Below are 27,883 nucleotides of genomic sequence, written 5' to 3' on the forward strand. Positions count from 1 at the left end.
GTGGGGGCTTGGGAAACTAAGAAGACCCGATCTTGTACTTAGTTTACCCAAAGTAACCCACTCACCCAAAGACACGCTTGTTGCACAGCGTGGGGCAGGCACCGGCACATGGGCATCGAGAGAGCTCTGTGTAGGTGTCGTGGGGTAGGCGAGGGGCACCTTCTGTGTGCTAGGGTGTTACTATTGTAAATGAGAGGGATGTGGCCCTAAACAAGGAATGGCTGGCTGGCTCTCAGCCTTGGATGAAGATCCACCAATGAATTTGGAAGGTCACAAGGTTTGGACAGGGGCTGAGGAGAAGATTCTTTCCTCCAAATCAGTCAGTAAGACAAGACATGTATGAATCATGTGGTGGAGGGCTCAGCTCCCGGGAAACATTCTGTACGTATCAGTTGTCTGCCTTTTTCCCCTTCCTCTCTCCCTCCTTCCCTCCGTCCGTCCCTTGTTTTCTTTCTCTACTCCGTCCCTATAAATCTGTATACTTGTACTGTATAAGTACAAATATACTATATATTATCATATAAATGTATTATATGTATTTTAAATAGTTGTATATTTGTAAATACATATTTTAAATAGTGATATATTTGCAAATCTTTAGATTTATAGGTGTTCAGTGTTCAGTGACAACTTAAGTAAAGTCAGGTTGGTAGATGTCTCCTTAGAGGACTATACTGATGCCTGGCAGAAGGTTCTAGAGATGCAGACATCGATGAGATCATACCTAATTATGGAGACTGGAGTTTTCATTGATCGTTATGAAATAAATTTAGTTTCAGTAAAGAGGCATCAGAGTGGTTCTTTTTGAAAGAAGTAGCTGCAAAGAAATAGCATCAACAAACTTGACCTGTAGGCCTCTTCTTTCTGACTAGTACGGTGCTTAAAGAAAAGTTAAATGTGTCATGTATTCCCCAGTATGCCACAGGCCCCACCTGTCCTTACTGTCTTACTATCTTTACCTGACTACACCCCAAAGGAATTAGTATCCACACACTGTGATGGAGTGGACAGATCCTGAGCCTGGGAGGAAGGAGGTCTCGGTTTGCTCCATTCCAATCTCTTTTTTCTAGGATGAGTTCATTGTCATAGAATCTAAGGTCCCTTGCTGCACTAACAGTAATTCTAGACTATATCTTGATAGAGAGAGACATCCATGATATGGTCAGAGACCAAGAGCAGTGTGTTAAAACCAAAGAAATGCGTTAAGCTGCCTTGCAGAAAGTATCCATCAGATGAATGTGTTAATAACCACTGGCACGGACTTAGCCTTGATAATGACATCTAGACGGTAGGATCTCATGGCTCCCTCCTGGAGAAGCTGTCGGGCTGCCGTCAGTGAATCATCTCCCCTGGGTGGTGCCTGTGCTGGGTGACCGGTGGACTTCAACATCCGGTCTTCCCCAGTGGATCACAGGCCCGTGATGTGTTTCAGGTCCCTCCGGGTCGCCCGGTCTGAATGGCTTGCATGGTTTAAAGGGTCAGAAAGGAGCCAAAGGCGCCTCAGGTAAGAGAAAACCCTTTGTGAGCGATTAAACTGCAGTCAGGAGACCGTGAGATACCGCTGGCGTGCCTTTACTGCACACAACTTGGGGCGAGAAACTAAGAAACTGGCTTAGCTTAGAGGCACACTCTTGAACTATTTCTCATACTGAAGATGGGCTTACGTAAGAAGGACTTTTGAGACAACCCAATTTAAGAAGGAGTGGCTGGTTAACAGTGACTTCTGTTGATGTTACTTGGGGCTTTCTCCCTGCTAAAAATACTCTGAGTAATTGCTTTAGGTGGGGCCAGATTTCAAAATGTGACAAATAACAAAGAAATGGTTGGGAGGTCTTGTTGTGGTCTTGTTTTAAGTGTTGCGATGCCAGGTACGACCCCGTGGGCCTAATTACTAGTTTCAGCACCCCACCACAGGCTGCTGCTAAAACAAATTACCTGAGCAAATTGCTGGTATTTTTGTTATCACGAATAGGCTCATCATTAACAGCCGCATTTGAGATTTGTTCTGGCATTTGAATATAGGGCCCGTTTGCTGCTTCAGTGTCTCAGGAAACTAAGCTCGTAATCAGACAAGGCAGCTGGAATCAGACACGGAGTTCTGAGGGTCTGCGGTGGAGAGTTGGGTTGTTGTGCTCCTAGGTCGGGCCCCGTTGCTGAAGAGAGACAGAATCTTTGTACAGTTCAGAAGGTCAAGAATTAATGTAGGTCACGTAGGATTCATTTTAGGGGCTCTTCCAAATAGTCTGATTATATGTGTGCCTCCCCCAAGAAACCAGTGATGTTCCTTCCCCCTTTTCCGTGGGAAGTTCCATGATGCTTCCATTTATATGTGAATTTCCACCTTAAATTTCAAACCAGTTTGTTCATAGTGACTTATTGCTGGATCTCATTGGAGCGTTGATAAGCTGTTGTATTGTTGTTGTTGTTTTTAGTCTGGGAAATAACCATAAAATAAACCCAACCTGTGCCTGACTGTGTGATAGGGCGCGAGAGGGTACATGGTGACCCAGGGGGAGTCCGCAGCCTTTCGGGTCACCACTGGGCAGGCGGTTGTTCTCAGCACAACCCGCTGTGTCCCTGTCACCCCCTTTGGAAGCAGTTCTTTTCCAGGAGCCACAAGAGGATCAAACAGGGAGAACTAATGCTGTTTCCCTCGTTAAGGTTTGCATGAAGTGGGCCCACCTGGCCCAATGGGCATACCTGGGCCGAAAGGGGAGACAGGAGACCCCGGGAGCCCAGGAATTTCTCCCCCAGGCCTTCCTGGAGAAAAAGGTCCCCCCGGCCCCCCAGGTAAGAAGCAGCATGCTTTTTCCTCTGTCAATAACTCAGTCAAAACCTTCCAAATGTGATAAGGCTGATCTCTGAACACGTCCCTCCTCAGGGAGACCTGGATCACCTGGTCCCGCAGGTGCCACAGGAAGAGCTCCTGAAGGTGACATTCCTGACGCAGGTCCCCCCGGCGATCAGGGACCTCCTGGCCCCGATGGCCCAAGAGGTATGATAAAATCCTGGCAGAGGACGTTGGCACTCTTTTCCTTAGATGCTGCCAGCTCCGGAGGATTATAGGACCAGAGAATGGTGGGGTCGCAGGCCCTCAGCAGCCCCGACAGTCTGGCGGAGGGGAGAGGTGGCGTGTGGGCGGTGCCCGGCTGCCAGGACCACCCCCAGAGCCAGAGCTCAGAGCTCAGTCTTCTGTCCAGCTCTCCCAAGCATCTCCGTCTGGGGACACTGACTCCCAGCAGACCCTTCTCATCGCCAGCTCCAGGGGGATGCTGAGCACAAGGGGTCAGAAGTGGCTGGCGGGGGTGTGGGGAGGGATCTCACTCTGCCTGTTGGTTTCTAGCACCTGCCACGTGCACCGCCATGGGCCAGCACCACCACGCCCAGGCCTGGCACACACAGAAGCAGTCTGTTCAAGTGCTGCTAACAGAACACATTGTTCCTCTCAGCCCTTGGCGGGGACAAAGCCCAGCAAGGCAGTATTTCACAGAGTAGGGGCTGACCGGAGCCGGCTGGGGCGTGGGGGAGACAGCGTGGTGCCGTGGGGTTTTGCAAAGTGCACACAGTCATGTTCCTAATAGCTCACGGAGCTCTTTCAGAGAGACCCAACCCACTGCTTTTAAATCTTTGGGATTTTAGTCGGGGCAGGATAAAATATTATGTGATTCTATTTTACCCTGAGAAACATGAAAACGCTCCAAAATATTCTAGGTAGCTAAGGAGAATAGGATTTGGGCTCACTTCCTGTGCGTAGACACCTGTTTTCAGATAGAATCGTACATGTAGTTGAGTGAATATTCCTTTTCCATCAGCCAGGTTTTCTCAAAAGCCTGTCATCCATCTCTCTGTTCGCCCATCTGTCCTTCTGTCTGTCCATCTGTCCTTCTACCTGTCATATCAAAGCGGTGGGATGGCATGCAAAGAAAAGCCATAAAACCATGCTTCCAGAAGGAATGGCTTGCAAGGGAAGGGAGGCTTTCCGTAGCTTCATTTGTCTAACGGCTGCTGACGGGCCACTTACACCATCTCCCAGCTTCACCTCCAGGGGACGCTCGCTGTTTCACTTCTGATACTGTTCATTTTTTTTTTTTCTTCTTCTGGTCCCCCCCCCCCCCCCCCCGCCCCCATCTTTTGCTTGCATTCAGTTACTTTCCTTAAGAAGCTCTCAGGCAGCCAGCACTCATATTTGTCTTTGACTGAAGGACGCTTTTTGTTTCTTCCTTGTGGTCAGGAGCACCCGGGCCCCCGGGCCCCCCTGGGAGTGTTGACCTTCTGAAAGGGGAGCCAGGAGACCGGGGTCTGCCGGGTCCCCCGGGCCTCCCGGGCCCCCCAGGCCCTCCAGGACGCAAAGGCTTCCCGGGATGTGATGGACAAGATGGCCAGAAAGGTAGGAATGCAAGTTATTTCTGAAGTAGTGCGTGAAGACTTTTGTGATCTTGCCCTTCAGGGTCTGGGGTTCTGCACCACGGTGAGGTAATTCTCATTTCCTATGGAAATAGTGACTGCATTTCCAAAATGCCCTGACTTTCCCAAAGAGTCTTAACGTTTGGGTGACATTTGGGTAAGTAAGAAGAAGAAACACAAGGTCACCTTCAGCCCCTAATAACGTACTTGATAATCTCCTAGACCAGAACTGAGCCATAGAAATAAAACACGGGACAGGCGCCTAGGTGGCTCAGTCAGTTAAGTGTCCACCTCTGGATTTCGGCTCAGGTCATGAGCTCACCATTTGTGAGGTGAAGCCCCACGTTGGGCTCTGCACTGACAGTGTAGAACCTTCTTGGAATTCTCTGCCTCTCTTTCTCTCACTCTCTCAAAATAAGTAAATAAACTTTTATGTGTATATATATATATATTTTTTTTAAAGAAATATAATGCAAGTTACACATGTAATTAAAAGATGTAGTAGCCACATTTTAAGAAGTAAAAAGAAACAAGTGAAATGAACTTTCTTATTTTCTTCAACCTAATATATTCAAATGTTACCTTAGCATATCATCATTGGCATCAATTATCCATGCGGCCACCAGGGCCATGCGTACGAACCTAGTTCCTCTCCAGATGAGACACTCCCCCTCACCTTTGAAGTCTGGTGTGTGTTTTAAACTTACAGCACAGCCCAGTTTGGATGTGTCCATTTCAAGGGCTCAGTAGCTACATGTGGTTAGTGGCTTCTGTACTGGACAGTTTGGTTTGAGACTGCTGACCTGGCTTTTTTATAGTCCTGAAAGAGTCTCCATTACTGAATTCCCCCGCCATTTAAAGCTAAAATATTTGTTTTAATTCATTTTTACCTAACTGCTAGTATTTGAGGATATTAGTTTTTGGTCACCAGGATTTCAGAGAATTATTCAGTTCATAGAACTTTTTTGTTGAAAGGGACCAATAATGGTTACTCATTTGAGCTCCCCTAATGTCGTAGGTAAGTAACTGTCAAAGTCTTCCCAATAATTGGCACCCTGCCTAACGTCTGAGCCAACCGCAAAATAAAGCCAAAGGTTAGGGAAAAAAGGGGATCAAAATGACATGACTACAGTGCAAATAGCATCCGTGTAATGGTGCAGTGTACAACCTGCACAACAATACACAACAAGCATCTTCAACTTTACTGGCAGTAAAATCAATTTTGGAGAATGTGGCTTATATCTGCAGGCATGTGGGCTTCCAGTTATCGAACCCCAGAATTGGACAAACATGCTACAAGCCAAGTCACCAAAAGGGAGGAGGAGGTTAGCTATACAACCTTGTCCCTTTCCCAAATAATACCCTCCTCCTTCCCATTTGCTGCTCTGGAGAATGAACCTCCACCTGGAAATATTCTTCAGGATTATTTCAGGGAAATAGCATGCAGTATAGGTAACCAAAGGACATACAAAGAGTTAGAAATATTGATGAGACCCCTAAGTGTGCTTCTTAAAATTTTTTTTTAACATTTATTTATTACTGAGAGACAGAGAGAGACAGAGCATGAGCAGGGGAGGTTACAGAGAGAGGGGGAGACACCGAATCCAAAGCAGGCTCCAGGCTCCGAGCTGTCAGCACAGAGCCCGATATGTGGGGCTTGAACTCACAAATCACGAGATCATGACCTGGGCCGAAGTCGGACGCCCAATTGACTGAGCCACCCAGGCACCCCCACCCCCCCAAGCATGCTTCTTAACTCCCATCCCAGCAGGCACATGGCCCAAAGAGTGTTTAACTGTGGAAGAGAGGAAGGAGTTTCTTCAGTTTATGTGTTCAGACTTATTGGGAAATACAGTGAAACCTTGGTTTGTGAGCATAATTCGTTCTGGAGACATGCTTGTCATCCAAAGCACTTGTATATCAAAGTGAATTTCCCCATAAGAAATAATGGAAACTCAGATGATTCGTTCCATAACCCAAAATATTCATATAAAAGGGATCACAATACTGTAATATAACAAAAAATAATAAAGAAAATACAAAGTGAAAAGAAAAGTAAACAAATTAACCTGCACTTTACTTTTGAAAACTTTTGTGGCTGGTGTGAGGGGTACAGGAGAAAGGTTATTGTTAGGATGACTTTCACTATCACCAACAGAATCGCTGCTGTCGGCTCAACGGAACCTTTTTCTGCATGGGGTCCACTGTATACACTCACACAGATATTGACTAAAGTACAGTATTAATAAACTCATCCTATACTGTATTTAATGTAACTGGCAATACGGCGGCAGAGGAAAGGGTCTCTCTCTGCAGGCAGCCTGACCTAGAATGAAGCAAAACATCCCTAAGCTCGCTCTTGTATGGAAAAGCAAAGGACTGTCCAGAGGTGCTTTGAAGTGACAAAAAATAAACTATTGCCAATTGTGGGCACCTTCCAGAGTTCTGAAAAATCACTGATTTCTGCTGAACGCTGTGGCCTGAGATCGAGCATCTGAGCATGGGAGACTATCACCCACAATCCCGCAGTGAGCAAGAGAGAGAAGAACCATTGGCTCAGCTGGGATCATGTGACGCTCGGCGTCACTTGCCACTGGTATTACAAGACATCGCTCGTTTATCAAGTTAAAATTTATTCGAGATGTTTGCTCATCTTGTGGAACACTCGCAGAACAAGTTATTCGCAATCCAGGGTTTTACTGTATTTGATCTATCCTACAAACATTTATTAGGTACCTACAGGAATGTAACAGTGAACAAGTTTAAACAGAGTCCCCATTCTTATTCAGCATAGAGTTTCATGGGGGAAGGTAAACATTCACACTAAAGGGTCATCCATATAAATGGAGGCAGGCGCTCTGAGTAAAGGAAACACAATTCTAGGGACTTGGGCTGGGGCTCTGGAGATGGCTTTCCCGAGGAAGTGAGACTTGCTGAGCACTGTACAGAATGAGGCCTCGGTGGGCACGGAAGAGAAGGAACCACATATGCGAGGCACTGGATGGCCGGTGGGGCTGAAAGGGAGATTGTGAGGAAGAGAGGTGGGAGCTCAGGCCAGGGGACACGTTTTCCCAGATGGCCAAGCGCCCTTCCTTGTTTGCGCTTCCCGTCCGCTGTCTGCCGAGAAAGTTCAGGATTACAGGCTTTTTCCTTCTCCTTTAGTTTTGTCTTGATCGTGAAACCATTTTCCTTAGTCCTTTTGATAGACTGTTGTGTTTCCTTCAGACGGAGGCAGCTCTTCTCAGCTTTACAGAAAAAAGTGAGAAAGTCGCCTGGATTCTAAGACCGAATTGGCCCTGAATTTTGCTGAAGTGAATCTCTGAGTTCGGCCCATCAGACCTGCATTGTCTTGATATTGCTCTGTTCCAGGCCCCTATTTTTATGTTCTTCGTAGGACCAATTGGATTCCCGGGACTACAGGGGCCACCTGGACTTCCGGGATCTCCTGGGGAGAAGGGTTTACCTGGCTTTCCAGGCAGGCAAGGGCCCCCTGGGCCTCCAGGTAAGCTCCTAGTGCCTAACTATCTCACCTACCAAGCCTACGTGCAGCCTTTTTAAAAGTATTAGCTGTGATGGTCCACTTTCAGAAAGTAATTATTCCGAAATTGCCTACAGTTTCTTCTGAGTTAGTCTGTTTCCGATATAAAGATTATATTTATTTCAGGCCTCACTACAGAGTCTTATGCTTGGTAAACTAATGTTTATCATTAGAATGAGTAAGTCTGCAAATTACGAGTTGATTTTACGTGCAGCATTTCTAAGGTAGCTCAATCCGTGTTCCCTCACACAAGAGGCAAAGACTGATTTGATTATTGTATGTGAGGACTGTCTATTCATTTCTGTCCCCGAATTCCCATTGATTTTCTTAGATGCTTTATTTAACTTTTTCTGTAAAGTATACTAGTGTCTGTGAAGGTGAAAAGGCTACTCAGTTTAAGCTCAGTAGCCCACACGTTTCCAACCTCGGGTCAAAACCAGCCAAGGAAGAGTTGGAAGGGCAAACAGACATGCATACTTGAGATTGGCAGAAGCAATATCTTTGGAGATCCTTAATCAATATGACGATAATGTGGTGTCAGTTCAGAATATTTTCCAGTGTCCTCAGCACTGCAGTCCAAAGAATAAATACAAACCGCACTGCTTCCTGATGGATCATAGAGCAACACGACTAGAGCTTATACTTGGATTCCTCTCATGTTCCCTTTCTGTGCATAACCTGTAACACTGAGCTAAAGCACATAAATAATATGAAATTTTCAGAAGCCTCCCTGTGAACGGAATTCTGTATACGTTAGATTGGAGCATATTCGCCATATGAAATCAGCTCGAATTTTATATTGTGCAAGAGAGCTCTATTTCAGTTTTTTCTAGACACGAACATCCCATTATGAAATCATAGCCGTTCTTGTCAGTAGCATCGATGTAGGCTTGTCATGTAAATAAGATGCTGTCATTCTGTTCATTACTGATGCCATCCTCAAATTATTATGTGTATCCTCGAATAACCTATTTCACTTTTGTCCTAATTCACACGTTTAAAATCTCTTTCCCCCACATGAAAATCACTACGTGGCGCTTGGATTTTTGGCTTTGGATCTCTCCAGGTGCCAGAGGTAAGCATTGCTATAAAATTAGTCATTTCCTCTAAATCTGGCTTCTGTTTATTTCTGTACTTGCCTTTTCTACTCTGTTTGTGAGTTAAACTTTGTTACATTTTTGTAGATGGGGTGCTGTAATTATATGAGATTTCAGTGTGTTCGCTTCCTCATTACGGATACAGTAACCCCATATGAGAGCGTCCTAAAGCCGAGCCTCATTATAAGGTTGTCAAAGCAGGGAAGACGCTCAGCTTACAGAATTTCAACTCAGGCCCAGAGTGTGAGTTTTTTCTCTGTCAAGGGCTAGTACATACCAATGCAAGTTTCTTTATGAATTCTACCATATAAACACATAGAACATCCCTAAAATAAGTAGCAACAACAATATGAAAAGACGGATCCTTCATACCCAGTAAGGGGCTGTGGCAAGGTTTTCCCACAACATCGAGGTCCATTTTCAAGGAGCAAATTTCTTTGTGCGTTACAATAAAAATGCCATGATTCTTTTCAACTAAATGTTCACTTACCCCTCCAGAGGCAGAAGCAACATATTATTTCGTGTCTGGGGTTTTCAAACAGACTAAAAAGAGTTTCTCAAAAAAAGCAAAGAAACACAGTGAGTGCATGCATTTGCTCTTTTCCAGGCCTTTGTTATTAACCCCAATGAAAATTGGTCCAGAATGCGGGGTCCCTACACAAGAGATGCTCTGGCCCCTCCCACTCAGCTTCTGGTTTATTAAAAAGTAAAGAAAAGCAAAATCAGATTTTTTTTAAAAAGACTGCTATTTTAAATGTTTATATTTCAAAGTTTCAGTTTTGGGGTATCAGGGTCGTTCAGTCGGTTAAGCATCTGAGTCTTGATTTCCACTCAGGTCATGATCTCCCTGTCCGTGGGTTTGAGCCCCACGTCAGGCTCTGCGCTGACAGTGTGGAGCCTGCTTGGGATTCTCTACCCACCCCCTCTGCCCCTCCCCCCGCTTGTGTGCTCTCTGTCTCAAAATAAAATAAGTAAACTTAAAAAAAAATAAAATTTGTAATTTCATATTTAATGTTTCCACCTCCATCCTTTTAGTGTCTCTCTGGGTCTGTATGTATAAACTCATTTGAAGATAACATCAGAATCCTAAATATGAAGCACGAGCCAAATACGTACCCCCTGTTCCCTTACTTGCTTCCTTCACTCCGTCAGAATTCACAAGGTTATCCAGGGAAAATAGAAATTATTCATATATATCTCTCTCAAGTCACCCAGAATGGAAAAGCTATGTTTTACATTAAACTGTACGTACTGTAAATATACATGCAACTCAGTGTTGGTTGTGGTTTCATACAATATTTTAGGAGAGATTAAATTCCAAACAGCTTACAGGGTTCAAGTACATTTTGCACAGACATAACTAAAATGCAGCCTATGATGTCACTATGGCCACATTTTCTACAATTTTCTTGCTGCCTAATTACTGCTATTTTAAAAAAATGTTTATTTATATTTGAGAGACAGAGCATGAGCGGGGGAGGGGCAGAGAGAGAGGGAGACACAGAATCTGAAGCAGGCTCCAGGCTCTGAGCTGTGAGCACAGAGCCCAACGTGGGGCTCAAACCTATGAATTGGCCTAAGCCAACATCAAATGCTTAACCGACTGAGCCACCCCGGCGCCCCTAGTCACTGATATTCTTACATTTTTTTTGCACATTTGTATGAATTTTAAGAAACCCATAACTGGTGAGCAGTGTGTTTTCAAATACGGTGTATTTTGGGGTGCCTGAATGGCTCAGTCAGTTAAGCGTCCAGCTTCGGCTCAGGTCATGATCTCATGGTTTGTGAGTTCAAGCCCTGCATCGGGAGCCTGCTTCGGATTCTGTGTCTCCCTCTCTCTCTCTGCCCCTCCCCACTCACACTCTGTCTCTCTGTCTCTCAAAAATAAATAAACATTGACAAAATAAAAAAAAAAGATTAAAAATAAAATATGTTGTATTTCTTGGAATTTATCACGCTAATGTGAAGAGTTCTGTAGGCAGTATGGTGTTGTGGTTAAGAGCACAGGTTTGGAGCCAGGCCATCTTGGATTTTGATCTAAACTCTTCCATGTGTCAGTTGTGTGACCTTAGATATGTCACTTACATACCTGAACCTGGGTTTTCTCACCTGTAATGTTCTAGTAATAGCGGCACACACACACACACAGGCTTGTTTGGAGCCTTTAATCACAAAGCAATTAGCACAGAGCCCCGTGCATGACAAGCAGTTCATATTAGCTGTTATTATTATTGGTTAGTGTTATGATTATTTCTCTCCCCCTGTGGATTATTTGTAGGGTGACTGAATGAAACTTTAGAAAAAAATATCTTGGGACACCCGGGTGGCTCAGTGGGTTAAGTGGCTGACTTTGGCTCAAGTCATGATCTCCTAGTTCGTAAGTTTGAGCACCGCTTTGGATCCTCTTCCCCCCCCCCCCCAACCTCTCTCTGCCCCTCTCCTGTTCGCTCTCTCCCTCTCAAAAATAAACTTTAATTTTTTTAATGTTACTTGTTTTCAACAGAGAGGGACAGAAAGCGAGTAGGGGAGTTGGACAGAGACAGAGAGGGAGACACAGAATCCAAAGCAGACTCAAGGCTCTACGTGGCTCAAAACCCATGAGATCATGACCTTAGCTGAGGTCGGTCGCTTAACCCACTGAGCCACCCAGGTGCCCCTCAAAAATAAACTTAAGAAAAAAGAAAAGAAAAGGGAAAAAAGAAAAAATATCTTAAAGATGTGAACATCACCAAGGAGGAAAAACATTCACGCCTTCAGAGCAGTGGTTCTCCAAGTGAGATCCCCAGATCAGCCCCATTAGCCTCACCTGGGAACATGTTAGATGTGCAGATGTTGGGGTCTGTTCCAGACCTACGTGCTCAGAAACTCTGGGCTCTGGCAAAGTGGCCCGATGATTCTGATGTGCAAACATCAGCACTGCAGCTCCTTAGCGCAAAACGGTGCTGAAGCCTCGGCCGGCATCGGAGTCATCTGGGGAGTTTCAAAAACTGCTGATGCCTAGCTCCCACTCCCGGAAATTCCTGCTTGATAAGTCCAGGTGGGGTCCCAGCACTGGTACTTTTGAAAAGCTCCCAGGCTGGGTTTGTTACACGATCAAGCTTGAGGGCACTGCCCAGGCCACGTGTTCTACAGTTAAATCAGTGTTTCTGGAGTGGGACCCCAGCATCAGCAGATTCGTGTATAGTTCCCTGGAAAATTGCAACCAACACGCACTCGAGGTTGAAAGTTGCTGCTGTGGTGCCCCTGGCGACCTTGAAATTCTATCTGAGTCATGGGCTATACGGAAGCCCCCGTGGCCGAAACGTACAACGAACGGATTAGAGACGCGTTCAGTTGAGCACAGGAACCCACGGTAGCTCTCCCACTGCTAAGTGTGGCTGCCATTTTGTAAAAAGTTGCCCGAAGATTAGAAATCCAGGGGATTTCCCAAACTGTTGCTGCCCCAATCAACTTTCTCCATTCCATACTTTTTTTGCTTCCTCTGAGATGCCATTCATTCAGTCAGCCAGTCATTAGTTTATTTAACAAAATGCTCTGGAAATTCTTCACGCAGCCCACAGTGAACAGCAGTCCCGCCTTCACGGAGCCTATATTGGGTGGTTGAACATTCTTTGGTTCTTCAGTGTAGAGACCGAAGCCTGACTAACTTGAGAACGCGGAAGGAGCTTGTTTGAAAGATTTGAGTCCGTCACACAAGTGGTGATTCCCATTTCAGGTGAACCGGAGCCACCTGCAGACGTGGATTCCTGCCCCCGAATCCCCGGGCTTCCTGGGGTGCCAGGCCCAAGAGGACCAGAAGGAGGCATGGGGCCCCCCGGAATGAGAGGCCCCCCAGGAGCAGGTACGAGCCTCACGCTGACTGTTCATGATCTGCGTCCTCTGCTGCTGGAATGAGAATCTAAGTGTCTTGCTGTGTCGTTTTTAGCATGCAGCCTGAACAATTTGTGAGGAGGTAGCAAGGCAGTCCCCTTCCTCTTATGCATTTCTCTACATTTATCCGAAGCTTTGATCGTGTCCTAACTGGAGTGACACATGCCTCCTATTTTTCTGCTGAACTCCTACTTGAATCTTTCATGTTGCATACTTAGGCAGCTTTGGGGCACAAGGTTTTGAAGCTTCTTACACAACTGAGTAGATGCTCTATTAATCGTCATTACTAGCTATTGACTTGATTTTGCATTACAAACACTTGAACTGGGGCTCAGTGGAAAGGAGGGAAGGAAAGGTATCGCTTGGAGGAGGGAGAGGGGAAAGGGAAAGGGTCGCTCTAAATTATGGCCATGACTGGAGTGTTCATTTAATTAATGTGACCATCGCTCAGTCATTCTCAGGGTAGTAGGATCCTTATGTAAGTACTTAAACCAAACCATCCCTTTAAAAAGCATCCTCCAAATGCGTTACTCTCTCTTCCCAGATCCCTACCACACTGGTAATTTATAAAGAGATTAGGGAGTCCGGGATGGTCCTCTAGTGGTCTCTTCAGACCAATCGGCAGTGCCCATGATTCTAGACCGCCCGTGTGCAAATTACCCTAGGAGACATGAGGCCATTTTCTTTTCTGTTTTCCCACCTGTTCTCCCAGGTGTGGCTTTGGCTCTCTTGAGTTCAGGTCCAAAGGAATTGGAAGTAGAACTTGAATTTTGCACCACCTGGTATGTGTGTGTGTGTGTGTGTGTGTGTGTGTGTGTGTGTGTGTGTCCCCAAAGCCAAACAGCTAAGGGCTGGAGTCTGAATAGTTCTTGGGTAGTGCCCGGAACAGCCCTGGAGCCTCCCTCATGTTAGTATGGGGGTTTTCATGTTTGTATTTGCTGCATTGCATCTATGCAATTGCGTGTTAATTGTGCGTCCATTGGAGCAACTTCCGTTAACAGTGCACGAGCACTAGGAAGTGAGCATAGTTCTTAGGCACTCACTACATGGGTAGAGCTTGCAGTCAGTCAGAACAACTCATCACTCAACCTACTTTTAAAACCAACCGCCTTGTTGTATATGTTGTTGTGCAATATTGATGGCTGGGATACTTCTCCCCCTGCCCACCACACACACACCCCTTAAAAAAAAATCAACTCTCAAGTAGAAGATATGGCCGGTAATGGAGTTCTGCAAATATATTTCAGGAAACACTTCCAGATCCCCCACACTGTTTAGAAAGTATGGTCCTGGGTATCGTGGGCAGTACGGATGTAGGTATGATGCGTTTTTCTCCCACCAGTGCCTCACAATCTCAAGGCAGGAATAGTTGGCAGAACAGGAGTAACTCTAAAATAATGGGAGATGATCATTTGTGCTTTGAAGGAGATTCTGGCAAAGGGTGAAGACAATTGAAGACAATGGGACAGGGAGAGGTGAACTTTATCGTGGAGGCCTGCAGGGCTGCTGAGACTCAGGCAAGGGCTGGCCTGTGAGCAGAGCCTTTACGGAAAGATTGGGCTTTGAGGAACCAGAATTGTCCAGCAGGGAGATGACAGGGGCACAGCGGGGGTTGGTTTACCTTGAGAGCCTGGTGACTAAGTCAGCCACATCCTTGCTGCTCTAAGTGTGGTCCGAGGACCGGTAGCCACTCAGGCCATAGACCTACCAAGTTAGAATCTGCATGTTAACAAGATCCCCAGAATATCTGTGGATCCCTTCAAGTTTGAGCAACCCTAACCATGTTAGATGAGTGCTGTCCTTAAAAGAGTCAGCTAAGAGTGACACAATCCCTAGTGACTCAATCCTAGCTGTAGATCAAAGCCATCTGGAGGGACAGGAAACAACCGTGAGGCCTGGGCCCCCTCCCAAGACCAAAGGAATGCAGAGGGAGGCAGGGCCCAAGTACCAGTGTTTGGAAAAAGCTCCCACGATGACTCTAGCGGACAGCCAGGGTTGAGACCCAGCACCGAACCCCAACACCAATGGAGACAGGACAGGTGGCTGGGTTCACCCATTGTGGTAGCTTGGGCAAAGAACCGAAAAAAGTTACTGAGAAGAAAAAATCAAATGGGCAAATAGTAATCTTGGGCACATGCAAGATTCTGTCTCCATAGACTGTGAGCTTCTGAAAGAAGGCCGACAGTCTACATGGGCCCAGGTGTGATCAGCTGTCATCTCTCGTTCTGGCTGACTTGGGGTCAGATGAGCTCATCGGGTTGCAGGTGGCCTCAGAAGGGTCTACTCTGGCTTTCTGTGCCCTCTCCTTATTGATGTCACTGACCCTGCTAGCTGGCAGTGGAGACACCTGAGGCCACCGTTGTATCACAAAATGTGACTGTTATGTTAAAAAAAAAAAAAAGTGCCCAGCCCTTCCCGCAAAGCACTTCCTGTTCTCCATGGTTTCAGAGCGGGGCTGTGCTGCTCCATGGCTCAGCTTCCTTGGAGCTCCTTTAAAATACCCTCCTGTGTCCCCACTCTCAAGCCAGTGTCCCCTTCTGGGTCCCTCTTCTCTGACATGGGCCTCCAGATCCTGTTATAAAGGACCCCTCTTTGCCTGCACTATAGTCTTTGCCCCCTAGCTCTCCCTGCTGGCCACCTGGATACATCGGCTACACTGTCCTGTTACTAAAACGTGACAAGTCTCTTCTGAGGGTCTAAAGCACCCTAACCCTGTCTGACTTGGGTCATGTGCAGGACATGTTGCTCATCGCCTGTCTATTTTCTGAAGGCATTTCTTTCAGTGCAGTGTTGGGGGCTGTCTACACCACCACCTGTCTATTTTCTGAAGGCATTTCTCTTAGCACGGTGTTGGGGGCTGTCTACACCACCACGTCTCTACTTTCTGAAGGCATTTCTTTTAGCACAGTGTTGGGGGCTGTCTACGCCACCACCTGTCTATTTTCTGAAGGCATTTCTCTTAGCACAGTGTTGGGGGCTGTCTACGCCACCCCCAGGGTTGGTTGTGAAGGCTCAGCTGAGACCAGGAAGCACCATGTCCACTTAAAATGGCATCGTTGGTTTCCTCTTGTTTTTCCTTCCAAACCTCTTCCACTGCCGAGCTGGTTCTGTAACCAGGTGCCACAGCCGAGATCTATACAGAAGCAAACAACGTTCTGGCTCTTTCCTGCCCAGTATGAGTAGGTAACAGCCACACTAAATATAATTAATGTCTGCTAAGAGTCCTCCACCATGGAAGGCCTAATGTTTTTCTGCTCACATGTCTCTTTGATCTACAACTTTTCCTTCCCGGTGGAGGGGGGATGGGGAGAGGCTCAAAGGCTGGAGCTTCCTGGGATGAACACAGAGGTGGTTTCCATATCGGTTTGAACTCTTACCGCCTAATGGACACATCCCCACATCCTGTTAGAGTGTGTTTAATCTTCAAGTCAACATGTGATGTGCTCAGAGGAGGTAATCCATCAAATACTGGAGAGCTTTTAGATGTACCTCTAGTTCTTAAAACAAGTTCCAAGTAGAGAACAAGTCCACACGGTGAAAGCTCTGGGCACTCAGCTCGGGTTAACACAAGCTTTCCTCCCCATCTCTGGAAAATTGCCTGATGATTTCTCCAAAGGGAGCAAAGAGCCTATATCATAACATCTGGTGGGGGGGGGACTCCTGTCCCCAAATCGACAGTGATCTCACCGCATGTCCCTATTTCGGGAAGACACCTGCTGCCTTTTCAGTGATCAGCCCGTTTGCTGGCTTGTCAGCACCTGGGCGGCCCTTTCCAGCATACAGCGCAGTGGCCACACATTGCGATCCTCTCCTCGGGTGGGAAAGATGAAGGAAAGCTCTGAGCTCACCATCAGGGCCCTGTGTTCCTTCCAAAGTAGCTGACGTTCTCTTTGAAGCGGGTGGAAAGGGATGTGCCAGCCAGCATGCAGCAGCCCCAGGCATAGAGAGGTTTCTGCCCCATTACTGGAAAGGAGAGGCCATCTCTCACCCAGATGGCGAGAGGGAGAGGGAGGGGCTTCCTTTCTCGCTTACGGAATGACGACCACGTACCGCACGCAGTCCAGGAACCGTGTGACCAGCCAGGAGAATTTGTTTAATACCCGAGGAAGCAGAAAGTGAAATGCTAGCACCCCGGAGGCCAGGAATGCCGGGGCGGGGGGGGGCTACCCACAGGAGCTCTGCCAGCATGGAGTGTGGGGGGAGGGGCTGGCTGGCTGCAGGGACAGAAGAAGGACGTTTGTACGGGACACTCTGAGGCAGGCAAGGTCACAACAGAATTTCAAAGGCAGTGAGGTCTGGAAGGGTATGCGTCTCAGTGCTAAGAGGGGGGCCTGTGTGAGACAGGAAATTGAGTGGGACATCCCCCTGTTCACCCCAGTATGGCAGTCCCCTGCTCTCAACCCTCAGGTGGCTTCCCCACTCCCTTGAAGAACAAGTCCTAGAGTGAAAAAAGAGTGAAAGCTGCTTAAGTGAGCCCTCTCTGACTTAATGGTTGGTTTTAGGCTAATGTGTGGCAGAGAGAGTGAGAAAGGGAGAGGGAGAGAAAAGCATAGGTAGAGACCAGAACCCTTGGGAGGGCTGGTGATTCAGGGAATTCAGGATAATGGCAATAAACTCCTCCACAGGCAAGGACCATATTTGCTACCCACGAAAGGAGATTGTGGCTCATGAATTGATGCCTTGGCCAAAAGTAACGGCTTAAAAGAACCCCTCAAGTATCAGTGTAAATGCAGCCACGTCCTCCAGGGGGCGCAGCTGAGCCCCACAGCTGGTCATGGGTGGGGGGCGGGGGGCGCTGATGGCTGTGCCTTGGCCCTCAGCCTGCCTGTCTGAGTGAGGTTCCCCACCCCATATGATCAGCTGTGTCACCTTCCTGAGCCTCAGCCTCCCCACTGGGAGGCTGGCATATGAGATCTCACCTGGTCCTATGGCTGGTGAGAAGAACGAATTGGTTAACCCACGTCAAGGGTGGTATCTTGCACCTTGTAAACCCTCAATTATTATTTTAAATAACTGCTGCTTTTATCTTGCTCCAAATTTAACTTGGCTCTCAGTTGAATCCTATTAAATTTTATTTATTCCTTTTTTTATATTAAATATAATTTATTGTCTAATTGGTTTCCATACCATACCCAGTGCTCATCCCAACAGGTGCCCTCCTCAGTGCCCTTCACCCACTTTCCCCTCCCCCCCACCCTCCCATCAACCCTCAGTTCTCAGTATTTCCTCTCAGCTTTCTTAAAAAAAAATCGTTATTAAGGATGATATTTAATTATGAAAGTCATATATGTTCAGTGTAAAAAAAAAAAAAGTCAAATATACAAGAATCTGAAGACACATGAAGACCTCTCTCTCAACATCTCCCTGGTCTGGCTTCCAATCCCAGCTTTACTGGCTTATTATGTAAGTTGCTTGACTTCTGAGAGCCTCAATTACCCTGCTGCCAAGTGGAGGTAACACTTCCCACCTTCATGTATCTGAGAAGACAGAATGAGTTAATGCAGAACCGTCCAAATGGGGAGCCCGGGGCCAGCACCTGGCCACCAGGCGTCACACTGTTTTCACCATGGCCATTGTCAACTCTTGCGCAGGGTGCAAAGGAGAGTCGGGGCCGGATGGCAGGAGGGGCAAGGATGGCCTCCCAGGGTCTCCTGGGCCTACTGGAAGCAAAGGGGACACGGGAGAAGCGGGCTGTCCCGGAGCACCAGGTAAACATTTTCAGCTTCTCTTCTTTCCTTTGACCCCGTAGACCTGAGAACTCTTGGCACAAGATCCGTGGCTTCTCATGCGGCTTTCCAAACTGCTCTTATTAAAAGCATTTGCCTTAGATGTGGACTCACCAGGTATTGGGCGAGGCAGAAGCAGCAAGAGCAGAACAAGGATGTATCCCCCACTGAGGGTCTCACTGATCCTCAGCCATCATAAAGATGAGGCAAGGCGCTATCCCCCATTTGGCATCTTCCCGAACCGCTGTACATGATCATAAAATAATACTCAGCTCTTCTAGCTGGTTGCTTTGCCAAGGCAAGCCTGGGATTGCATGTCAACACCACGGAGAGGCCGTGCTGCAGATGGGGGGGTTCTCACCCTCCATGACTGGCTGGATCACTTGGCCTCTGTTTTCTGAGTTCACTTCCTCTTACTGTACAAGTGTCGAAACGTTTATATAGACTATGAGGCTCTTAAGACAAAAAAATGGGGAGTAGGCGTTGAGTGAAGGGAGAGAGAAGACATTACAGAATAGCCATTTGAAATATAACGCGCCAGGCAATAGGTTGGGCACTGGGGACCCAAAGACTCCAAGGTAAGTCTCATCTTCAGGGAGGATCTACCAGGTCGGTAATGAGAAGGGGTGAAGGGGGCGGGTGAAGTCTGTAACGAAATGGAGCCTGCAATCAGCTTCAGCTAATTGCTGCAGGTGGGGGAGAGGGCTCAGCGGTGCCCACGCTGTGCTCTCCAAGTCCAAGGTCCCCATCCGGACAGTCTTGACAGGTCAAACGCAACACGTGGGCAGGCCTAATTCGGTCCACAAGTCCTCTGGTTTCCAGGGTGAATGAGGAGAGCCCGCCAGTCTTCCAGAAAGAGTTTTTAAAAAAAATAAACAACGTTTAATTTCACCTTTGCTCTTGGCAGTTAGAAGTAGCCATTGGCCTCCTTCAGTGGGTTGGCCCCTTAGAGATGCCAAAGCAGACAGACCCTGCTTCCCGTCTGCCAGCAAGAATGCCACCACCAGGCCTGCCTTCCTCCTCCCTCCCTCATAAAAGAAGGTCCAGGTTGTGCATGTGGGTTCCAACCCCTTGCCTTTCCTCCATATGCCAGAGCCATGAGAGGGTCCGGGAGGTGTAAGGAAGGCCAGCTTTGAGAATTGCCTTTTCCAATGAGCAGGCTCCTAGTTCAGTCTGAGAAGGTCACACATATCTAGTTCTAGGCTCCTAGTTCAGTCTGGGAGGTCACACGGGGGGAGACGCCACCCCATCTTTGTCTTCGCAGCATTTCACCTTTCACTGTTTGTCATTTCTCTTGTTCAAGTAGAACATAAGCTCTGGGAGGGCAGGGATTTTTGTCTGCTTGCTGTTTTTCTGCTAACTTGGTCCAACCACCTGGAAGATGCTTGGGATAAATACTTGCTGACTGGGTCGTTTTGTATATATTGGGGTTGTGTCGGGCACCTTCCTGGGCATGGGCCACGGCGGACTTCTCCCCTAAACTGCCTTCATTTTTTCTTTATTCCTCCAGGCCCTCCTGGGCCCATTGGGGATCCCGGGCCCAAAGGGTTTGGGCCTGGATACCTCAGTGGCTTCCTCCTGGTTCTCCACAGTCAGACAGATGGAGAACCCACCTGCCCAGCGGGCATGCCCAGGCTGTGGACGGGCTACAGTCTGTTGTACCTGGAAGGACAGGAGAAGGCTCACAACCAAGACCTGGGTATGTGTGTAGCACATGGTCACCCACGTCCATCGCTTAGGGGGACAACTTTTGGGGCAATTTTACAGATTCATCAACATCCTAAGTGATGGCTCATCTCCCGTGGGATTTTTTTCTTTTTAAACTACCATGCTAATTCTCAGCGAATTTTATTAAACGTGTGTGAGTCCTTTGGGTGGGGGGGGGGTGCAAAGAACCTCTCTCTGGCTACAGTGCTTATCATCTGGCTACTTAACTCATTTTTATAAAAATAATTCTTCCTAAGAATATTTTAGTGTAAGAGTAAGTTCAACTTGACTCATATGTAAAATGTGGTTTTTATTTCCAAAGGTAAGTTATTTAATCAGGACACGGTCAGTTGCTGTGTTTACCTGTGAGATGATGCATCGACAGCAGCTGGGTGCTTATATGATGTGGCATCAGCCGGTACCAGTCCCCCACCCGCCTCAAGTTGGTTTTTAAGTGATAGAACTTTATTTGGGGAGTCATCGCTTGGTGCTACTTGTCCATTTTCGTTTCTTTTTTTTTTTTTTTCTTTTTAAAATGTTTATGTAGTTTTGAGAGAGAGACACAGAGTGCGAGTGGGGGAGGGGCAGAGAGCGAGGGAGACACGGAATCCGAAGCAGGCTCCAGGCGCTGAGCTGTCAGCACAGAGCCTGACGCGGGGCTCGAACCCACAAACCATGAGATCATGACCTGAGAAGTCGGACGCTAACCCGGGTGCCCCTGTCCATTTCCAATAGTAGATCTGTAAGCTACAGGAACTGCTTTCAAGCCAGCAGTTTAAGTACTTCCCAGATCATGCTGGTTGAGTGATGGGTGCAGGAGTGATATAACAACAGGGACAGCTGCTGGAGAGGGGAGCCCTGTCACTGCCCCCCCGGGCTATGACCCCTGCTGTCAGCAAGGGCAGGCAAGGAGAGCAGGCTTAGCAATGGCAGCTACTTCCAGATCATTCTCCATTGGGCTTAGCCATGGCCATTCCTATTAGAGGGCCTGGTGGGGGAGGGGGAGGAAGAAGTAATGGGTAATATCTCGGCCTGTTTACTTCTCTCCCGCTTGCCCTTCGGCCGTCAGCCTTCTTCCTGCCTGTTTTCTGTTCCACCAGCTTCCCCCCCGACCCTGGTCTAGCCAGAGTCTACTCACAAAGCTCTTCAAAGCCCTGGGATAAAAGCTAAGCTCCCTACAAGATAGACAAAGCCCACAGCCTCTGGTCAGACTTATCTCTGGACACCCGGAGACAGACAGACACCCAGACGTCCTCTTCCCCCCTCACCAACAGAATTCCTTTCAGTTCTTTGGGCTCCACGCTTCCTCACCCCCGGCCCTGTCCACTGCTGTATCTTCTCCTTTGAATACTCACCATCTTCAGACCTGGCCAAGTCCTTTTCATACTTCAGGTCCTAGCAGAAAGGCATTCTTCCAGTTTTCCTCGCCGCAAGTCCCTGCACTCTGTGCTTCTCACTCGTAGGGCTGGCCATGCTGTATCTTCCTTGCCCAGTTGCTCAGCCATCAGCCCAGCCGGGGCATCTTTGTGGGGACAGAGATGTGGGGACCGCACCCCTCCAGCAGCTGGCCCATTGCTTGGCTCGTGAGTGACTGAGGAGTGAATGAGGGAGTGAGGGCTGGCCCCAGGACCAGGGAGGTGCCAGAAACCCACCACATCCGTGTAATAGAACACGCGTCAGCAAATGGCACACGCGGGAGAGGTCACGGGCACACCGGGCCCGGCTGCTCACACACCACATTGCCTTGTCCTCCTTCCCAAGGTCTGCCGGGGTCTTGCCTTCCCATGTTTAGCACACTGCCCTTTGCCTACTGTAACATCCACCAAGTCTGCCACTACGCCCGGAGAAACGACCGATCGTACTGGCTGGCCAGCGCCGCGCCCCTGCCCATGATGCCGCTCTCGGAAGAAGAGATCCGCCCGTACATCAGCCGCTGTGCCGTGTGCGAGGCCCCGGCTCAGGTGGTGGCTCTGCACAGCCAGGACCAGTCCATCCCCCCGTGTCCACGGACCTGGAGGAGCCTCTGGATCGGGTACTCGTTCCTGATGGTGAGTCTCTCGCACGCCCGCCACCTTGCGGCACCCCTTGCCGGCCCCTTCCATCCGGACCGGGCAGTGGTTCCCTGGACTCTGTCGGGCAGACAGACAGCAACAGCACTTGTGGTCACGACGCCCGCCGCAAACCACAGCCGGTGGAGATGCAAGGTCATTCTTCATTTCTTATCGCCGAGTGTTTTATGATTTTGCTAGGCTTCAGTAGTTGGATTGGCTTCAGCCCTCCGAGGAGGGTGGTTTAATTTTGTGTGCATGTCAACACGTCCTCTACTTCTCCTTTCCCCAGTCGATCTTAGTGTGCTCTTCTTGGGACAATTTCGGGAAGAATGTAAAGTTAGGTCCAGGCCTCCGTGTGTGGCCGGCCGGGTCTGGGGTGGTCTGCACGCGTCCGAGCCCTAACCCTGTCTTTGTTGTCCTGGTAGCACACAGGGGCTGGGGACCAAGGAGGAGGGCAGGCCCTCATGTCCCCGGGCAGCTGCCTGGAAGATTTTCGAGCAGCGCCGTTCCTCGAGTGCCAAGGCCGCCAGGGAACTTGCCACTTTTTTGCAAACGAGTATAGCTTCTGGCTGACAACAGTGAGGCCTGACTTGCAGTTTTCCTCGGTGCCATCACCAGACACCTTCAAAGAAAGCCAGGCCCAGCGGCAGAGAATCAGCAGATGCCAGGTCTGCATGAAATACAGCTAGAGAACCCGTAACTCGCCACCGTGTCGCCAAGAGAAACTTCCTCGGGGGCCCGGGGGCCCAGGCTGTGCTAAGAGACGAATGGTGCTCATTTCAGACTCCAGGTTCAGCTGTTCCTTCTGTTTCGATGTGGTTATTCCCACCGTCCTGTCATTCTCTCCTCTGTTCGGGACAGATTAAGCAAACGCTACCCCTACGGACTTGTTCGGACCTACCAATCTAGATGATACCCGGATATTCTTGGGTGTTTGCGGATGACGGAAGAGCTGGCTTTGTTTAAAATTATGCTAATTCACAGGAAGGCAAAGAGATGATAAAAACCAGATTACAAATGACATTACTGAAAACTTCATTCACTGGTTAATAGCACCTCCAACAATTGAAGTCAATTACTCTATAATACAGTGGGCTTCGGGATGGATTTTGTAGGAAAAAAATAAATAGGCCAACAAATGAGACTAGAAAGCAGAGATTTCCAACATTTCAAAATGATTTCCTCTGTAATCTGTTTTCCCATGTGCTTTAAATAATTGTAAAACCGTGACCCAAGGAGATGTTTAAAAAAAAAAAAATCCACACAGCCAGCGTTAACAGTTCGTTTCAAAGCAGAATGAATCATTACGCCAGGAAGGACCACAGTTGCTGTATTCCGGAGATGCTACATTAGCATAAACACATCACAGAGGAACATAAAACATGTTCTCCTCTGCATTTTTCAGAGAATGGAAATGCCTACTTCGGCAGCCCTTTTGAAAAGTAGCATTTATGGGAAAAAAATATATTCAATAAGGGACGAGGAGCCTAAAAGCTATTAATGAATATTAAGGCGGTGATTCACAAAAATGGACTCCCCATTGCCGTGAACTTCCAACAGAGGGCATTTTCCCCAGTCGGGGTCCGGCTTGTCTTTGGCATGTGCGCGCTAATGGGACCGAAGCCACATGGGGCTCACTCAGGCACCCGCAGCTCACACAAAGCATCCTGCTCTCTCCCCAGGAGCACCTGCGGAGCCCGCGACGGACGCTTTTCCTCCCAAACATAATGGCATTTCACACGGGGAAGTGACAGAGCCCTCATTATGCACTTGGGAGAAAATGAAGGGCCGGGTTAATTAAACTTAGGTGAGAAGATTCATTGAAGTCACGGGTCGCCCCACCAGGAAGACATGGAAAGAAACGAAAAGCAACCTACAATCGGCGTTTCACGTTCCTGTTGTTGGTGTTTGCAGAAGCACCCTGTTTTTCCAGTTTTGAAAACATTCTTCTATGTCAGTATTATGTACCAACGCAGCAGTTTGACATTTGACATTAATGCTTTCTGTAAAAGTTTAGCAGATATGTCCGGTTTTAACGAGTAGTTTTCTGAATAGCAAGGGATACATTTCCTATTCTGTAGGGATTCAGTGGTCCAATCCGAAAAATCAAAAAGCGTGTGGGAAATAAATGATAGGAAATCTGACTTCCTCATTTAAAAACATGTCATGTGAGAAAAGAAACTGAAGAAATTTCTCATGAGAAAGGGATGCTCATTTTCGTGCTTAGTTTCAACGCACTTAAAATAATTGAGAGAAGAAAAACTCAATTAAGATTTTGTTTAGAAGAGATGTTTTCCTTGCCAAACATTGATTAGCAATGAGCTCGTATATGTAGAACATATTTCAAATGAGTCTTGCCACGGGCTACTCCCAGGATGGCGATTTATTTTCATAGTTTCTGGTAGAAAGGAAAAAAAAAATTTTTGTCCCATTTATTGATTGTTTTTAATCATGCTACGGTGTGTTCAATATTTTTTGAGCATCTGAAATTTAAGGCAATTTCAACCTTTTCAACCTCATTGATAATTATCCTTTCCCGTTTCCAAAGTTTTATTATATGTCCCCAAACATCAGGGCTTCTAAAATTTCATCTTCTACTTCATGCATTTGGTCTGAAAACATTTTCTGGGAACAGATAAGGGTGTAAGAATGTAAGAAACGTACCTTGCTTGCTGAAGTATTTTAAACATGTTAGGATATTATCTGAATAAGCTTGCCAAGTAAATCTTTAAAAAACAGGCTGAATTCAGTGGGCAGTTTACTTGCACGGTGAGCCTGGGATTGTGTTTGAGACTGATTATTCACAATACCGATATTGCAAGGGCCCCTTTCTAAATGCATCCCATTTCTGCCTTCCAATTTTGAAAAGTTATTTTAACTGGTCTAAAGGGAAAAACGATGGAAAAAATAACTCCTTGGATTAGAAGACTGTGCTTTTTTCACCTGGTTATATATCAGTGTACTTTGAAATATCCTTTCTCTGTGAAGGATGAACAAAGCTTTATGGTGGTCCTAATCCATGACTGGTGATTATCCTTATCAACATTTCCTTCCCAGGAGCCTCCGTCCCCCACCTGGGTTGGAATGCATCTAGATGGTCCAATGGGAACGGCTCTGGGTCACGCAGAGGAGGACGGGATGTTTCCTTCTGGGTTCTTATTCTCAGTGAATGGAGCCCCATCCATGCGGGTGTCCAGGGACCCAGGCCTCCATGCCATGGAGCGGTGGCTCATCCCTTCTCCACCCGTATTTCCCAGACCTAAATTCGGTCACTACTTCCTGTGTGGATGGCTACCTTCCCCTCCAGCCTCAGGGCGTCTTAACACAGCCATTGTCCTCCACCCCAGCTTTTGATGGTAAACGTGTCGCAACTGATGCCACTGCTGTCAAATTCCAGTCCTTTCTCGAGATGCAGACTTGATTTTGTTGTTCTTTGGCTCAAAACTCATTCAATGACTCCCGTGCCTCTGAAATTCAAATGCCTTCTGATGGGGTGAAAGGCCTCAGGAGCTGCCCGCGGCTCACCTGGACCCCAGTCACAGAGCCGTGTGCCTAGCTCTGTAACCTTGCTCCTGCTCTTTCTCCCAGTGGCATCCCCACGCAGGTGAGTTTACCTGGCACACAACTGCTTCCTTAAAGACTGAATTAGCTGGAGGGGAGGGGCGTGTGTGTGTGTGTGTATTTCCCCAGGGAGATTTGGGCTCCCTTCTGCTGCTCCCGGTACAACAAATGGGCCTGGCCACTCTCATGTTCCCTCCTCGCTCCCGTAAGGTCTCCTCACTCTTCCTCCATGCTCTTGCTAAAGTGCAAGGCCCTCGAGGGCAGGACCGTGCTTTCCTCAACTTTGCCCAGTGCCTATACACAGCAGGGTACGCTACTGATCATTCTGTTTTCAACGACAGTTCAGTATCATTTGGTGTTAGATCCACGCGCGTAGACTTCTCCTGGACAAAACGGTGACAAGCATAAGCCATGTCTTATTTCAGAAAATTTGAATTTGGCAGCATATCTGCACACCCACCATCTCCTCTTCACAGTTGGTGACAGAAAAGCCAACTGATAACCTTTGACCGCTATCCCCTCCTGAAATACAGCTCACGTTTCCAAACTGAAATGGCAGAAATGGCAAGATTCGTGGGATTTGGCCGAGAGAAGGCTCTTCATTGAAATGTGACAAGACTTAACTCGTGCTGTAAACTGTATTCCCTCATCATACAAGACCTTCCTAGTACAAGATCACATCTATGAAGTTTGGGTACATGTTTTTGGTGCTTAGGAAAATAGTCAATGGAGTGGTCCACTAAAACTGGATTTTATCAGATTTTATTTTGAGCCTCTTATGGATTGTAATAGAGAAAACCATTCTGTGTGTTCCAGGAAATTACATTAGATTTGTGTTTCTGTCAGCTCACCGAATGACTGATAATTTTTACTTTTATTTGGGCTGGCTGCAAGAATAGGGGGAAAATGTGGACTTGGGAGTTGGTTTGAATCTGACTCTGTCACTTTCCCACTGTGTCACCCTGGGCGAGTTACACCTACTCTCTGTGCCCCATTTTCCTCATTTATAAAATGGGACATAACACCTATTCTTGCATTGGAAATGAAGTTCGAGTATATGTCTAGTGCATAGCAATCATTGTGCATTTATTCTGGTCACATCCACTTAACACAATTTAATACAAAAAAAACCCACAACATTTCTTGGGTTTTTTTCCATAGAATTATATTATGATTTTACAGGGTACATTAATTACTGATTAGAATTATTTGTATCTGACCAATTCTTTGTGTCTTTGGGAATGTTATTTTATTTCAGTTCTCAAAGTTACTGTCCCCCCACCCCCACCCCACACAGACACACTCAAAACCACAATTTCCTACAGGGACATTATCAGGAAGTTCTACAGGGAACAAAACAATTGACATTAAAAATCAGTACTCTGCAATTGTCACTGTTATTATCTGCCAAAGACTCTGCATAATGCGTTTTAAACCATGAAGGCTGGCTGCCACATCCACGTGAAATGCTTGAATTTTATGGTGCTTAAATATTTAATGATTCATAGGACAAAATGTGAGATGTGTCCAATAAATTGCATCCCTTTCTCTAACCTACGGTTGTAAAGTTAAAGACTTGCAACACGGAACATTTGCAAGGTGCCTGGTCTGCTACTGACTCCTGAACCTTTGTTGTATTACCAGTCATAATATTGTGCATTATATATAAAATTCTTTGATGACCTCCAAACACAGCTGTGTCTTATCCGGGTGAATTTATTCTCTTTCAAGTCAAAGTAAGTTGGGTTTTTTTTATTTATTTATTTTTTTGATGCACCTCGCTGCTACTGTGACCCGCTTTGGAGCTAGCTTAGTGGGGAGAACGGGTTGCATGGTCGAGGTGCGGACTGTAGGTGGGAAGAACATGGGCAGAGTGTGGAAGGTGCCCCTTTGAGGGAAAGGGTGGGATTCTGAGGCTCGGGGAAGCGC

General features: G+C 47.2%; 2 protein-coding genes across 7 annotated transcripts in view; one reads left to right on the forward strand and one right to left on the reverse strand.

Moving 5' to 3' along the window:
* Positions 1-27,648, forward strand: part of COL4A4 (collagen type IV alpha 4 chain) — a 133,757-nt gene extending 106,109 nt beyond the window's left edge. For 4 of the 6 annotated variants that reach the window (XM_058702634.1, XM_058702654.1, XM_058702624.1 and 1 more), the window contains 11 exons: positions 1,433-1,504; positions 2,662-2,790; positions 2,882-2,995; positions 4,232-4,387; positions 7,799-7,906; positions 9,009-9,017; positions 12,755-12,880; positions 18,501-18,617; positions 20,146-20,334; positions 22,104-22,390; positions 22,819-27,648. In XM_058702634.1, the coding sequence (XP_058558617.1) occupies positions 1,433-1,504; positions 2,662-2,790; positions 2,882-2,995; positions 4,232-4,387; positions 7,799-7,906; positions 9,009-9,017; positions 12,755-12,880; positions 18,501-18,617; positions 20,146-20,334; positions 22,104-22,390; positions 22,819-23,082 (1,571 nt within the window). In that variant the 3' untranslated portion in view covers positions 23,083-27,648. Of the gene's footprint in view, positions 1-1,432; positions 1,505-2,661; positions 2,791-2,881; positions 2,996-4,231; positions 4,388-7,798; positions 7,907-9,008; positions 9,018-12,754; positions 12,881-18,500; positions 18,618-20,145; positions 20,335-22,103; positions 22,391-22,818 lie in introns of those variants that run through there. The other 2 variants (XM_058702672.1, XM_058702663.1) reach the window with 2 other exon arrangements.
* The window catches only part of RHBDD1 (rhomboid domain containing 1), a 175,175-nt gene that overhangs the window by 5,563 nt on the left and 141,729 nt on the right, over positions 1-27,883 (reverse strand). The window lies entirely within an intron of this gene.

This window comes from Neofelis nebulosa, chromosome 2, assembly GCF_028018385.1.
Source record: "Neofelis nebulosa isolate mNeoNeb1 chromosome 2, mNeoNeb1.pri, whole genome shotgun sequence".
NCBI classification, from domain to species: Eukaryota; Metazoa; Chordata; class Mammalia; order Carnivora; family Felidae; genus Neofelis; species Neofelis nebulosa.